The sequence below is a fragment of the Lutra lutra genome, chromosome 9 (genome assembly GCF_902655055.1).
Source record: "Lutra lutra chromosome 9, mLutLut1.2, whole genome shotgun sequence".
Classification (NCBI taxonomy): Eukaryota; Metazoa; Chordata; class Mammalia; order Carnivora; family Mustelidae; genus Lutra; species Lutra lutra.
The window spans coordinates 50,512,204-50,526,193 of record NC_062286.1 but is presented as its reverse complement, the minus strand read 5'-3'; the positions used below and the strand labels follow the sequence as shown (position 1 = coordinate 50,526,193).

The 13,990-nt window shown below is 53.1% G+C and overlaps 1 protein-coding gene across 6 annotated transcripts in view; it reads left to right on the top strand.

Annotated features, from left to right (window-relative positions):
* Positions 1-13,990, top strand: part of TET3 (tet methylcytosine dioxygenase 3) — a 103,230-nt gene that overhangs the window by 75,934 nt on the left and 13,306 nt on the right. For all 6 annotated transcript variants that reach the window (XM_047744058.1, XM_047744062.1, XM_047744057.1 and 3 more), the window contains 4 exons: positions 1,996-2,089; positions 9,071-9,279; positions 10,564-10,714; positions 13,484-13,573. In XM_047744058.1, coding sequence (XP_047600014.1) covers positions 1,996-2,089; positions 9,071-9,279; positions 10,564-10,714; positions 13,484-13,573 — 544 coding nt within the window. The remainder of the gene's footprint in view (positions 1-1,995; positions 2,090-9,070; positions 9,280-10,563; positions 10,715-13,483; positions 13,574-13,990) is intronic.

The following is a 13,990-nucleotide window of genomic DNA, read 5'->3' as shown; positions in this document are numbered from 1 at the left end:
CTTGGTGTGTCTGTGCAGTGAGCTCAGAGGCCTAGAGATTCCTGGAAGCAGAGCAGACATGAGAAAGAATGCAGGTCTCCTGCACTATCTAGAAGTGGAGTGTCCCTTTGAAAATTTTCCTAAACCGAAAATGGCAGTAAAGTGAAGCAACAGTTACATTTGACTTACAGGGAGAAACGTTTGAGCATTCCTGGACCCTCCCTCCCTCCAATTACCTCTTTTAGGCTTCTCTCATACCTTAAGATACATCTGGCTAACGGATGCACAAAATAAATCAAGACAAAGCCCAGATGTTCACGGACACAGTTCAGAGCTCTGGCAGCTGGATGTGGAGATGCTGAGTGGAATTCCTGGGGAAGATGCTTAGTGGGGCCACTCTTGCCCCGTTATTCCAGGCGCGCACTGCCTCCACAATGGCTCATTGCAAAATAGACGCTGAACACGATGTTCGCTTTCTGCCTTTGTTCTTAAAAGCAGAAATTCTCTTTGGATTAGTTTCAGTTACCAAAAAACAGGGGCTGAGGTCGGTGTTTCATAAGAGCACCGTGGTATAACACGTTGAGAAGTGAGGGAGTGCATACGAGAGCATAGGTAAACGGGGGCAGGTGTGAAATGTTATCATTTCTATTAAACTGTGTGTTAAAGATAATAGGCCGTGGCCGACTCGGATTCATTACAAAAATACAAGGATAGTTTGATTTAGACAGTCCGTTAAAGTAGCACACTGCGTTAATTGACCAAAGGAAAAAAAGAACCATTCAGGCATCAATGTCCTTTGGTGTGAAAAGTGCTTTTGATAAAAGTAATAATTCTTGATCAAAAATCTTTCGAACAGGAGACCCCTAGGAAGTGGCGGCCAAGTAAGGGAGTCTCTGTCTCTTCCCTGGGTCACTGGCTTCACGCGCAGAGATGGAGTCAGCAGCATTTTAGTCGAGGGAGGGAATAAGCAAAGGTGCCCCTAGCATCTGGGGAGCCCTGACTGGGGCAGAAAGACAGGAGCCTGAAATGGGGCATGAGGAGTGGACAGGAGGAAGGGACCGCTGACCCTGCTTGCAGATGCTAGGACTTGGTTCCAGAAACTAAAAAGCTATTAAAAACAAGACAGTTCAGTCAGGTGGCTGCTTGCGTTGTTAAGAATTAATAGTTCGTGAGCTCCTACCTCGTGCCAGGAACTTCAAAGCACTTGAAACCATGTAGCCCCTGGCGACAATGTCCTTTGTTCTCTTTCCAAGTCTAAGAAGTGGGAGCCCTTTTTATGTCCATTTTGCAGGTTAGGAGACTGAGGCCTCGAGAAATTCAGTCACGTGGCTGCAGTCCTGTAGGCGGAAAGTCGGGGGTCCAGCACTGCAGCTCCCGTTGCCAACAGCACTGTGGTCGTGTGGCCTTGGGCAGGGCAGCCAGCTCTGCGGTCATAGTTTCCTCCCCTCTGCGTGAGATGGCCTCGGGCCCCCTTGCACGTGCATGTGCATGTGCAGGCCAGGGCAAGTGCGTGTGCGGAATGTGTGTGCTGTCCGCGGCGGGGCATGGACCAGTTGGTGCTTGGTAGGGTCCCTTCCCCTGGCCTCAGCTGTCGGTCCTCCTCATGCTCAGGTGTCAGCTGGGGATTGTGGAAGGAAAACAAGAAGGCTTTCCCCATTTACCTCGTTCTGCCTGTTGAATTTATACATAACAAACTCTCAGGGTGACTCGGCTACCAAGGGCCATGTTTAGCCACTGGCTTGAGCACCCTTCCCCAAGGCTTGGAGATAATAACCAGGGATGTTGTGCTTGACGATCCCCTCGACCCTGGGCGAGATGGACCAGAGGCCCTGGAAGCTGTAAGTGGCCACTATGTCTCCAGAGGCTCTCGGCACAGAACAAACACTTAAACTCTTCTCTGTTGACCCCATGGTAATGAAACCCACGCCGAAGCACACTGAGGCTTGCCTTCTTACCATAAGCTGCTCTCCTCTGGGGCTCCACTGTGCTGATGGCGGCTTCTGTCTCCGTCTCCAGGTACGGAGAGAAGGGGAAAGCCATCCGGATCGAGAAGGTCATCTACACTGGGAAGGAGGGAAAGAGCTCTCGAGGCTGCCCCATCGCCAAGTGGGTGAGTGTCAAGCTCCCCCCCCCGCCCGCCCCACGGCCCCAGCCAGGGCTGTGCCTCACTTCCCTCCCACAGGCCAGGCCAGGGGTGTGTAGAGCCTATAGACGCTTCCTGTCCAGCGGAGTCAGAGTCGGCATCTGTGCTCGGTTAAGGTCACTTTCCCCCAGGCTGCGCTCTCTGCTCTTGTTTCAACGGCAGCCCCTGGCATCCTGGGCTGGCCTCAGAAATGCTCTAGTCATTACGTTCAGTTCAAACTCTCCCCATAGTTCGGAGACGTGGTTGAAGGGAGGCACAGAGACGGTGCCTCCCTCAAAGCGGGCCCCCCTGTGGACCATGTGACCCCCGGGCCGCACGCGTGGCAGAAGAGCTTGGCCTCCGGGGGCAGGGGGTGGGGGTAGGCGCATGCATCTGTGTGACTTCTGAGCCACTCTTGCCTTCCAGGCAGCCTAAGTGTCTGCAGGGGCAATGGCGGTGACTGAGACCCCTGTGCCCACACACAGTTTTCTGACCTCGTCCTTCCAGTCTTGCAGGAGCCCTTTAGCGTCCCTGCAGAGTCTGTGCTCCAGAGCAGCCACGGGGTCGTTAGGTAGCCGTGAGCTTGGTTCTGTGCCGGGTGCTCGGTGGAGGGATGCGCCCGGAACAAGAGAGCTCTGGGCCTGTGCCCAAGCAGCTTCTGATGTAGAGACACGGGAAATAAAATCAGAGACCCGAAGCATCAAGGTCTGACTTTGAGACAGTGCTGTGAAGTCCAGAGTGCAGGGACGTGCATGGTGGGGGGAGCGTGAGGCTCAGGTTCTTGGAGGAGGGGGTGTGCATGGAGCCACGACTCTGGGGCCGTGAGTGCAGGGCCATATAAATGGCCTGAGGGAAGAGCAAAAGCATTTCTGGCAAGGAGAGTCATGGGAGCAAAGGCAAAAGGCTGCATGAACACACAGCTCCCTTGGAGTGAGGGAAGGCGGTCCATCTGTCCATCTGTGCACATGGTCTGTCCGCCATGCCTTCGTATGTTGGTCTGTTTTTAATGGACATGAAAGGTGTCTGAACCTGAACTACCACATATCTGTTTTTAGCAATTTTCAGTCAATGTTGCTGAATTATATACAATAAAAGAATCTGGGGGTGGGGTCGCCTGGGGGCCTCAGTAGGTGAAGTGTCTGCCTTCGGCTCAGGTCATCATGATCCCAGGGTCCCTTCTCAGTGGGGAGACTGCTTCTGCCTCTGCCCCTCCCCCCACTCGTGCACATGTGCGCGCTCGCTCGCATGTTCTCTCTCTCAGATAAATAAGAACTTCTAAAAGAAAAAAAAAAAAAAGAACCTGGAACTACATAGAACTTTCACAAGTATGAAGCAGCACAGTGTCCTGTCCTCCAGAAAGTTGGGCGTTACAGTGGCGGGTAGACGGTGTGTGTCTGTGGCTGATCAGGGGGTGGTGTTATCCCCCCCAGAAGCCATCAGTGACCTGGCATCTGCCCCTTATTCCTGCTCATTCAGATAGCCCTTGAGGAATTCCAGAGTCTTGGATGGGAAACTGAAGGTCCTCACCCAGGTAGAGACTTTTCCATCTTTGGAATAGTCGGGAAGAAAAGAGCTGGCTCTGTGGGTAGTGGTGGTGAAGAGAATATGCATTTCCAGTTCCCAGTACCCCCGAGGAGCAGCTCCTGTGGGTCTCTGCCAGGCCTGAGGAAGGAGGTGCCTGGGTGAAGAGTGAGCTCGGTCCCTGGGGCAGTGAGCGGGAAGCAGAATGAGAGAGCGGGAGGACCTTGATCCTCACACATTGATCCTGCAGGGTCTATGGACAGATGCCCAGAGCAGAGCACGCAGGACACCTGATGTTTTGTCCAAGGATGAAACAACTCGGGGGTGTCACCAAATCCCGGTGGGGGATGCTGGCTTTGAAAGAAAAGGCCAGATAGAAGGGAATGCATGGTGACAGTGGTCCCAGAGATGATGAAATTCCAGTATCTGGTGAGGGAACATGAGAGAGGAAAGAATTTTTTTTATAGGAAGAGCAAATAGTGGCAGGTCATAGATGATGACAGTGGTAAGAAAGAGGTGGTGCTGAGTCGTGTGGTGGTCTTGTGTAGCCATCTCCCTCGGTGCGGTGGGCTTCTCTGGTTTGCCTACACAGCCACCAAATACCCGATCTGTTCTGGTGGTAGAGCTCATCTACAGAGTTCTACCTCCCTGGAAGTTGGAGAAGGGACAGGTACCCCCTCACGGGGAGGGGACTTATCAGTGCCAAGAAGGGCAGATTGTCTTTGGCGGCAGCATAGCTTCAGGAGCCCAGGCGGTGGTCTGTGGCTACATACAGAGCAGGGCCTGGCTGCCCATGGTGGACGACACCTCCCGTGGTTCTCCCTGCCCACAGCTTCCTCCGGTCTCCCATCTAGAGCCCGGGTTTCCCTTTCCAAACAGCTGCATGTCTTTGTTCACCGTCCAAGCCCCCAGCCAGTACGTTCATCTAAAAGTAGTATGCCTGACAAATTCGGGACTTGACTGGCCAGGATCTCAGGGACAGAGCTGAGGCTCGTCATGGGTACCCAGTAAATGTGTGTTGGGGGAAGGATCTAAGAAAGCAGTGGGATGGCCCAGGGAGCCCACTGGTAACCGCCAGTTGTAAGGTGACCCATACAGAATATGGAAGTTGCCAAGCGTGGGAGTAGGGGAGTGACCCAGGTCACATTCCTAGGGCTCAGTATAAACAGGGACACACCGGAAGCAAATGCCACTGACAGCAGAAGTGGGCTTTCAGTAGCAGAACTGCGGAGCTGCTGCGTGGGCCAGTCCGTACCGATGACCGGGGACAGAAGGCCGGTATTTGAAGGCCCATAGAGGGCACAGTGGAACGGGCCTCCTGGGGAACCCCGGGGGTTGAAACGGAGTACCAGGAGTGGGAGCTGTGGGAAGACAGATTTAGGCTTCTGTTGGGTGCAGTGCTCAGGGAAATCCTGCCCAGAATCTGAGTGGGCTGTCTGTGGTTCTGTGGTGACTTATGAACCATTGGTGTTGCCGAGCTCAGGTGTTGGTGTCCTCCTGCCCTTCCGTGGGCCTTTCAATCAGGTGCTTCGTGCATTCAGTCCTGCTGGCTTCCTTCCTAGTGTGCATAGGGCGCTCCACTTTACTCAGTTTTCTTATGGTTTTTTTGAGTGTAGCCATAGGCCTGTGAGGGTATGGCCACAGAGAGCTGTCTGCTTGTGCTAGTCATGTTTATGTGCCTGCCACTTGGGAAACCAAAAGGATATGGCCTCAATCTCAGCTCAGACAGGTAAGGTGTTTCCCTGTGTGCTCGGATCACACGGTCACACATGGGCGCCATGAGCCAGTGCCCTGCCCTGCGCACTGAGCAAGAGGTGGACGGTGGTGCCTCAGGAACCCTGGTGATAGGACTGCTGTCTTTTTTTTTTTTTTTTTTTTAATATATGCAATTTTTTAAAAAGATTTTTATTTATTTGACAGAGAGTATGCGCGTGCATACACACACAAGCAGGGAGAATGGCAGGCAGAAGGAGAGGCAGGCTGTCCGTTGAGCAGGGAGCCTGGTGCAGGACTTGATCCCAGGACCCCAGGATCATGACCCAAGCCAAGGCAGACGCTTACCCGACTGAGCCACCCTGGCGGCCCAGGGACTGCTGTCTTATCAGTCCCTGGGATGTGCACAGCTGCTCACAACACGCCTGGACAGTCACACAGCGAGTCCTCTCACGGCAGACTTAGTGGCACATTCATAGGTTCCTTTTCCCAGAAAAACAGTTTAAAAAATAATGATGTAACTGATGCTCCCCTGGGATGGCTCAAAGCAGGAACTCGTGGGCCAGGGGATGTGTTTTGTTTAGCCTGCAAGGTGCCCCTTAAAATTTAGAAGGAAATTCTGACCCCTGCTGCAGCCGGCATGAGCCTTGAGGCTGTTCCATGGAGTGGAATAAGCCAGTCACCAGAGGACAAGTCCCGGACAACTGCACGGTTATGAGTTTCTGCACACACTCGCCCTCCTCGGAGGGTCAGCAGATTGAGTGCTTATTGCCACGGGCTGGGGAAGGAGGCGAGGGGAGAGAGTGTTACGAGGCTAGAGAATTTCTGTTTGGGGTGAGGGAGTTCTGGCAACAGGTGCCCCTCAACGGCAGCGTACGGACGCCACCGAACCACACACAGAAGTGGTCAGTTTTATGTCCTGGGTGTCTTACCATGATTTAAAACATTGGAATAAATGCTCACATTGTTACTTATTTATTTATTAAGATTTTATTTATTTGACAGAGAGAGATCACAAGTAGGCAGAGAGGCAGGCAGGGAGAGGGAGAAGCAGGCTCCCCACTGAGCAGAGAGCCTGATGCGGGGCTTGACCCAAGCCGAAGGCTTTAACCCACTGAGCCACCCAGGTGCCCCCAAATGCTCACATTTTTAAAGCAGAGATCTCGTGTAAAAGTCTGGATCTCTGTTGTCTTATTAAAATTGGAAGAGGTGGGTGTCCTAGGCTGAGATTCTCCTCAGGCACTGGTCAATGGAGAGAAGGCCGGGCTTCTTCCTTTTGAAGGGCAAGTGCTGTTTTTTCAAGTGGCCGTGGTCTGTCTGCACTGCTCCCCCGTTGTCCATCTGACTCACTCTCCTTATTTATCCTGTCTGGCTGCCTCTTCAGACGTCTCCTGCACTGACACACTCATGACCAAGTGTGTGTCCAGCACAGGCATCTCCTGACCGCAGACCCATCTCCTGGGGCCTCTGAGGACTGGCTGCTCTCAGCCCAGTCATGTTCCCAGTTAACTCGCCAAGAAGCAGCCCACAACCCACCCACTGTCCCCTGCCACAAAAGTGAAAATGGCATTTAAAACTTTCTCCTGTCCGTCAGCCCCTCGAGTCAGAGAGTCCCAAAGTCCCCTTTCTCCTCAGTGTGTCTGAATGCGTTCCTTTTCCCATGTCATCCCCCATGGCCCTGCTTCAGCACGTAATCCACTTCTGCTTGTGTTAGGTCTGTTAGTGGCCTCGCTGTGCCTCTCCCTCGCCCCTACCACCTGCTCCCCTTCTAGAGCAGGAAGCTCCTCAGGAGAGCCCCCTGTGTTGACTTTTCTGTGGAATGCCACCTCGAGTCCTTGTTCCCTCGAAGCCCTTCCCAGTCTACCCTCCTCACAGGCCCTCATTGGCTCCTGGAATTAGCTGGGGTTCTTAGGAGAGGTCAGCCACCTCATGCCTTGGCTCCCGGGCCCTTTGCCATGGGAGCCAGGTGGGAGTTCTGGCAGTTGGGGGGCGGGGAGCCTGGCTGAGGAGCCATGGGGTGCAGAGCCCTAGGCCCTTGCTCGTCATGTTAAGAGCCTTATTGAGACACAGTACACATACCATACAATTTGTCCATTCAGAGTATACAGGTCATTGGTTTGGGGGACATTACTAGTCTTTAAAAATTATGTTAAATTATACATAACGTAAAATTGATCCTTTTAACCATTTTTAAGTGTACAGTGGTACCAGCTACATTCACTTTTTTTTTTTTTTTTTAAGATTTTAAGATTTTATTTATTTATTTGACAGAGAGAAATCACAAGTAAGCAGAGAGGCAGGCAGAGAGAGAGGAGGAAGCAGGCTCCCTGCTGAGCAGAAAGCCCGATGTGGGGCTCGAACCCAGGACCTGGGATCATGACCTGAGCCGAAGGCAGCGGCTTAACCCACTGAGCCACCCAGGCGCCCCTACATTCACTTTTTTTAAAAAAAGATTTTATTTATTTGGCAGAGATCACAAGTGGCAGAGAGGCTGGCAGAGCGGGGGGTGGGGGAAACAGGCTCCCTGCTGAGCAGAGAGCCCGATGTGGGGCTCGATCCCAGGACCCTGATATCATGACCTGAGCCAAAGGCAGAGGCTTAACCCACTGAGCCACCCAGGCACCCCTACATTCACATTCTCTCTCTCTTTTTTTTTTTAGATCTTATTTATTTGACAGACAGAGATTACAAGTAGGCAGAGAAGCAGGCAGAGAGAGGGGGAAGCAGGCTCCCCACCAAGCAGAGAGCCCAATGCGGGGCTCGATCCTAGGACCCTGAGATCATGACCTGAGCCGAAGGCAGAGGCTTTAACCCACTGAGCCACCCAGGCGCCCCTACATTCACATTCTTATGCAACCATCACCACACTCTGTATTTCCAAAACTTAGAATACAGAAACCCTATACCTGTTAACTAAGTCCCCATTCTCTGCTCCCCGAGCCCCCGATAGCCGCCATTCTACTTGCTGTCCCTGTGAATCCGACTGTTCCAGGTACCCTTTGTAAGTGGAATCCTGTACAGTATTTGTTCTTCAGCATCTGGCTTATTTTACTTAACACAGTGCTCTTTGGGCCCATCCCTGTCATCGTGTGTGTCTGATGTTCTTTCCTTGTTGACGACTATTTCACGTGCGCAGAGACCACATTTTGTTTATCCGTGTCTTTTGATGGACATCTGGGTTTCTTCCGCTATCTGGCTGCTGTGACTGGTGCTGCTCTGAACAGGAGCCTGGAAACGCTTGTCGCAGTCCCCGCTCTCAGTCCTCTTGGGTAAATTCCTAGGAGTGGCCCTGCCTGGTCATGTGGTAATGACATGTTACGCATTTCGAGAAACTGCCCATAACTTTCCCATAGTGCCAAAGCCCTTGTTTTGTAACTAAAATCATACAGATAGGCAACATTTTCTCTGCAAATATTTTAGGACAACATAAAAAGAAATCTCTGATTATATCTTGGCTCACAATTTTATCTCTATAATTTTAGTTCTAAGCCTATGCAACTCATCTATAACTTATTGTAGTAATTATTTTTTATTTTGCTCTTGAGAAAATGTTTGTGTTTATTATTCCCTAATGATAGCGGTCTCTCAGCCTGTGTGGTTGCTGTCGACACTGCCCTAAAGACCCACCACCCTGGTCTGGTGGGCAGAGGTCAGGAGGTATCACGTCCCAGGCAGAGGAGCGAGGGGGCCAGTTTCCAACAGTGAACAGTGTGCACCTGCCCACAATCCCTGCAGGTGATCCGTAGGCACACGCTGGAGGAGAAGTTGCTGTGCCTGGTGCGGCACCGGGCAGGTCACCACTGCCAGAATGCTGTGATTGTCATCCTTATCCTGGCCTGGGAGGGCATCCCCCGCAGCCTCGGAGACACCCTCTACCAGGAGCTCACCGACACCCTCCGGAAGTATGGGAACCCCACCAGCCGGAGATGTGGCCTCAATGATGAGTATGTGGGGAGCAGGGCAGGGAGGGGGTCCCTACATGCAGGGGTGGGGGCGGCTGGGCCAGGTGGCCATTGGCAGGGTGCTGGACAGCAGATGCAGGGGATTCTGTCCGCCCGCCCCGGGCTCTGCCTGCCCTGCAGTCAGGGCTGTGATGAAAGCAGCTCCCCCACGATCCCAGCCTGGGTTCTTCTGGTGCCAGCGGCAAAGGGTCTCTTCCCTGGGCTCAGCTTTGCTGCTGAACCTCACACAGACTTTGGGACTCTAATGCTGGAACAACTGTGAAAAAGTGTATGAGCGACCCCCACCCCCAAGTGTAAGGCATCAGTAGTCATCACGAAACCTGCCCTCCTAGAGTCTCTTCCCATTTTTAAAATTAAGGTATTTTTGCTTTAAAAAAGTAGAGTAAAAATTCATACTTTTAGGTATACAGTTTGAAGAGGGTTTTTTTTTTTAAGTTTTTATTTAAATTGCAGTTAATTAACCGACAATGTAATAGGGACTAATGTTTACAGCGCCGTAACCAACACTGCCACCATCCAGATAATGGAACAGTTCTGTCATTCCCCCCAATTCCCCTGTGCCCCTTTACAAGAAAATCCTTTCTTCTGCCCTTGGCAACCAATGGCCTATCATGCTTCTTGTCCCCATAGGTTTGCCTTTGCAAGAATGTTCTATAAATGGAACCAGACCGCGCATAGCCTTTTGGGTGTGGCTTCTTTCCCTGAGCCTCATCTGTGCTCGTGTCAGCTCGTTCCTTTTTACTGCTGAGTAGTATGCCACTGCCGGCGGTGGCACCTTCATTTATCTGTTCCCCAGTTGAGGGGCATCTGGGTTGTTTCCAAATTAGTTGTTGAGTGACAATGTCAGTGTTAATTTGTTTAAAGGCCTGTCAGCACCCGGGCCTGAAGGACGTGGGAGTGTTCAAACCCCATAGTTCGTGTTATGACTCTGTTTGTGTTGAACGCGTCGAAAGCTGTCATGATATTAGAGTTAAGGCAAAGGATAAACCTTATTGGGGTTTTGACTGGATTCTTCCTACTTACCTCAAACAACCCACGAGCTTCTCCCAACAGCAGGAGGTTCAGGGAGTAGGAGAAGAACGGGCTGCTCAGAGCAGACCGTCGACCCCAGGACACTTGGGAGAGGAGTCGGAGGTGGGGAAGGATGTGGTCCCAGTCACTGGGAGGCCACGGATGCCAGGCCTCCGCAGGACCTCCCCCCGGGCAGGAGGAAGGTTTCCGAACAAAGCCTGTGTCCATGTGCCTAACGTGGGACGTCTGTTGCAGCCGGACCTGCGCTTGCCAAGGCAAAGACCCCAGCACCTGTGGTGCCTCCTTCTCCTTCGGCTGTTCCTGGAGCATGTACTTCAACGGCTGCAAATACGCTCGCAGCAAGACGCCGCGCAAGTTCCGCCTCGCAGGGGACAACCCCAAGGAGGTGAGGGGGGGGGACCTCTCCTGCCAGCCCCTGGGGGGAGGGTGGGTCAGCAGGTGGGACTCAGACGGGGGCAGAATGCAACTTGCTTTGTTTTTTTTTGAACTGACCTTATCTTGCCCTGAGGTAAGGGGTGTGGGGTGTGGTGTGAGGGCAGGGGGAGTGAGAGATTAGACTTAACTGACAACTAGGTACCCCAGACTCTTCCAGCTTTAAAACCATCTCTTTATGGCAGATGTTCAAATTCTACATCTGAATGGGACTTGCTTCCTGGGTCATTTCTTCTCTTCGTTCTTGCCAAGATGTCTTTCAGAGGGTAGGATGATTAGCAGGAAGGGGAGCCTCAAGGCTATGGGCCATTTTCTGGGGCCAGTGTTGGATTTCCCAGAGTGACCTTCATCCTGCTTGGCAGCCAGTGACCTCTCTGCGGTTGTTCACCTGTCCGGGCCCTTGCTGTCTCTTCCTGAGAGCCTGGCCTGGCCCTTAGGCACTGGCCTGGTGTCCACATGGTACGGCCTCTCGGTAGCTGCCTTGTCAGGTCAGGCTGCCCTCCGCCCTGCCCCTTCCCCTCTGTTGCCCTGCTTGTGAAGGCCATTCCAAGAGGTGGGCTCCCCTCTGAGTTCCAAGTGCAGGGAAGGTGCAGACCTGTCTGGGCTCCCTGTCCTTTCCCTTTCAGCCTCCCCCCTCCCTCCTGCCTGAACACCTGTGAGGTAGGGTACTGGGCCCTTCAGTGGGGGTCAAGGCAACATCTTGATCCCTGGTTCTATCTTCCATATATCCCTAAGCTCCTTGTACCAGAGGGTTTCCCCCTTTTCCATGGGTATGGGGATTCCCCTTGAGTGTGTGTGTATTGTTTTTTTAGGATTTTGGTTTTTAGGATTTTTTAGGATTTCTTTTAGGATTTTGTCAGGGAGAGAGGGAGCACAAGCAGGGAGAGTGGCAGGCAGAAGGAGAAGCAGGCTTCCTGTTGAGCAAGGAACCTAATGTGGGACTTGACTCCAGAACCCTGGGATCATGACCTGAGCCGAAAGCAGACGCTTAACCGACTGATCTACCCAGGTGCCCCAGGCGTGTGTTTTTCTACTATACATGTAATAAACTTCTATGCTCAGAGTTCTCAGCCCTGCTTTTCAGAAACGAAAGGAAGCATTTTCAAAGCGGAACTTTTTTCCCTCAAAGCCTGGCTTTTTTTTTTTTTTTAATATTTTATTTATTCATTTGAGAGAGAGAAAGTGAGTGGGAGTGTAAGAAAGAACGAGAACAGGGGGAGCAACAGAGGGAGAAGCAGACTCCCCACTGAGATCATGACCCAAGAGTTGGACGCCCATCTGACTGAGCCACCCCGGCGCCCCCGAAGCCTGGCTTTTAGACTGTTGCACAAGCTAGTCTACCAGTCTGGTTTGACGCTAGACTTGTATTTCTGGCGGCATCCGCCCTCCCCTGGAAGCAGTGAATGCAGTTGTTTCAATGAAGAGAGGAGCCCGGGGGCCATGGGAAGTAAGAATTACCAGGAAAGGAAATGCACTGCCTTCATTTTTCTCTCTCACTCGCCCTGTTCTGTCAGCTAGCATTCCCGTGGGCTTCCGTCCTGCTGCGCTCGGGCTGGCGCCTCCCAGGTGTGCGTCTCAGCCAGGCTCACGGCACCCCAGGGTCTGGGCGCAACTGCTCCTCACTTCGTAGAGGAAGCACATGGCTTGCCCAAGACCCTGTGGCAGTAATGGTGAAGTTGGGCATGGATTTTCCCGGAACTCATGAGCCTCACCCCTGCACTGTGCTGGCCCTGGGCCCGCTGTGCTGGTGGCAGTGTCTGGACCGCAGTCAGAGGCTGGCGGTGGCTGGCTGCTCGGGCCACCCGGCTGGACAGACGCTGAGCCATGGGTCCTGCGCTCACATTTCCACTTCTCTAAACTTGGTTCTTTCTCTCTTCCATCGTCTTCCTCTGCATGCCTGTGCTCAAGGCCTTCTAGGAGGCCCCTGGCCCCACCCCCCTGGCTCTGCTTGGCCCCCTTGGAGGGCCAGGCGGGGGACACCTGAAGCCTTGACCAAACGCAGTGGGGATGCTGCTGCCCTGTGTGGGGCGGCACTGGCCAGCGGAATGCCCGTGAGGAGGGAAATGTTCTCTGTAAAAACAGTACGGGAGCTGCGTGGAACCACTGAGCATTTGGAAATGTGGCTAGTAAAACGGGGGGACTGGATTCTTCACTTTAATTAAAATTCACATTTATTTCGGTAGCCGCACCTGGCTGGCGACAAAGGCACACGATGGCACAGGTCTGCAGGGCAGGGCTCTGAAGGGTGTGCCGCAGGCTCTGGGCCTGGCTGGCTGGGGGGCTCCCCCGCACAGACCTTGAGCACCCCTCTCGCCTTCACCTCCCTGCCTGTAACACCGGAAGAGAAAGCCGCCACATTTGTTGCTCCTGCTTTTACGTGCCTGCCCCACCACACCTCTGGCCCGGGATGCTCAGAACTCAAAACCAACAGCCTGTTTCATGGGTTGTGAGCTGCCCTGAGCAAGAGCCTGGAAGAGCAGTAGCTGGACAGTCCAGGGATGGACCTTCAGGCGAGACTTTTCCTGAGCTTCCATGTCTCCAGCTTTAAAACGGACATGGCACTGTGCCCCTTCCTGAGGGAACTCTGTCAAGACCCCTGATGGCACCTAACTTCTACCTTCCCACAGCCTAGTGGTGGTCCAGAATGGAGGTCAATTTCCAGCGTACAGAGCTTGTCAGGTGGGGCTGCTGTGGGTGTGTGTGACGGCTCTTCTTCCCACAGGAGGAAGTACTCCGGAAGAGCTTCCAGGACCTGGCCACCGAAGTCGCTCCCCTGTACAAGAGGCTGGCCCCCCAGGCCTATCAGAACCAGGTATGGGGTCCTGGGCCTTTCTCTGCCCACGTGTCATCCACATCTCTGACCTCCTCCCATGGTGTTCCATATGGGAAATCTCGGCTAGAGAGACAGCGACAGTGGAGGTCTTGAATAAGATCCTTTCTTTACATGAGCTAATGGCATCCCAGACCATCTCTCCTCTATCCCTTGCTTTCATGCCTCTTCGCCTATTCATCTCTCACCTCCTCTGGTCTGGCTTCTCCCAGGGAGGCTCAAGTTTCTCCGTCCTCTTGCCCCTGCATCTCCCAGATGATGGGAGTGGGACTTGAGGTAACTCAGAAGGAAGTCATTTCTACAGGGTCTTCAGCCAGAAAGCCTACCTTCTGCAGCCCATGCGCAAGGCAGCCGCGGTGCTTAACCTCCCTCCCTCCAAGACCTAGCCTCCCCAGTGCA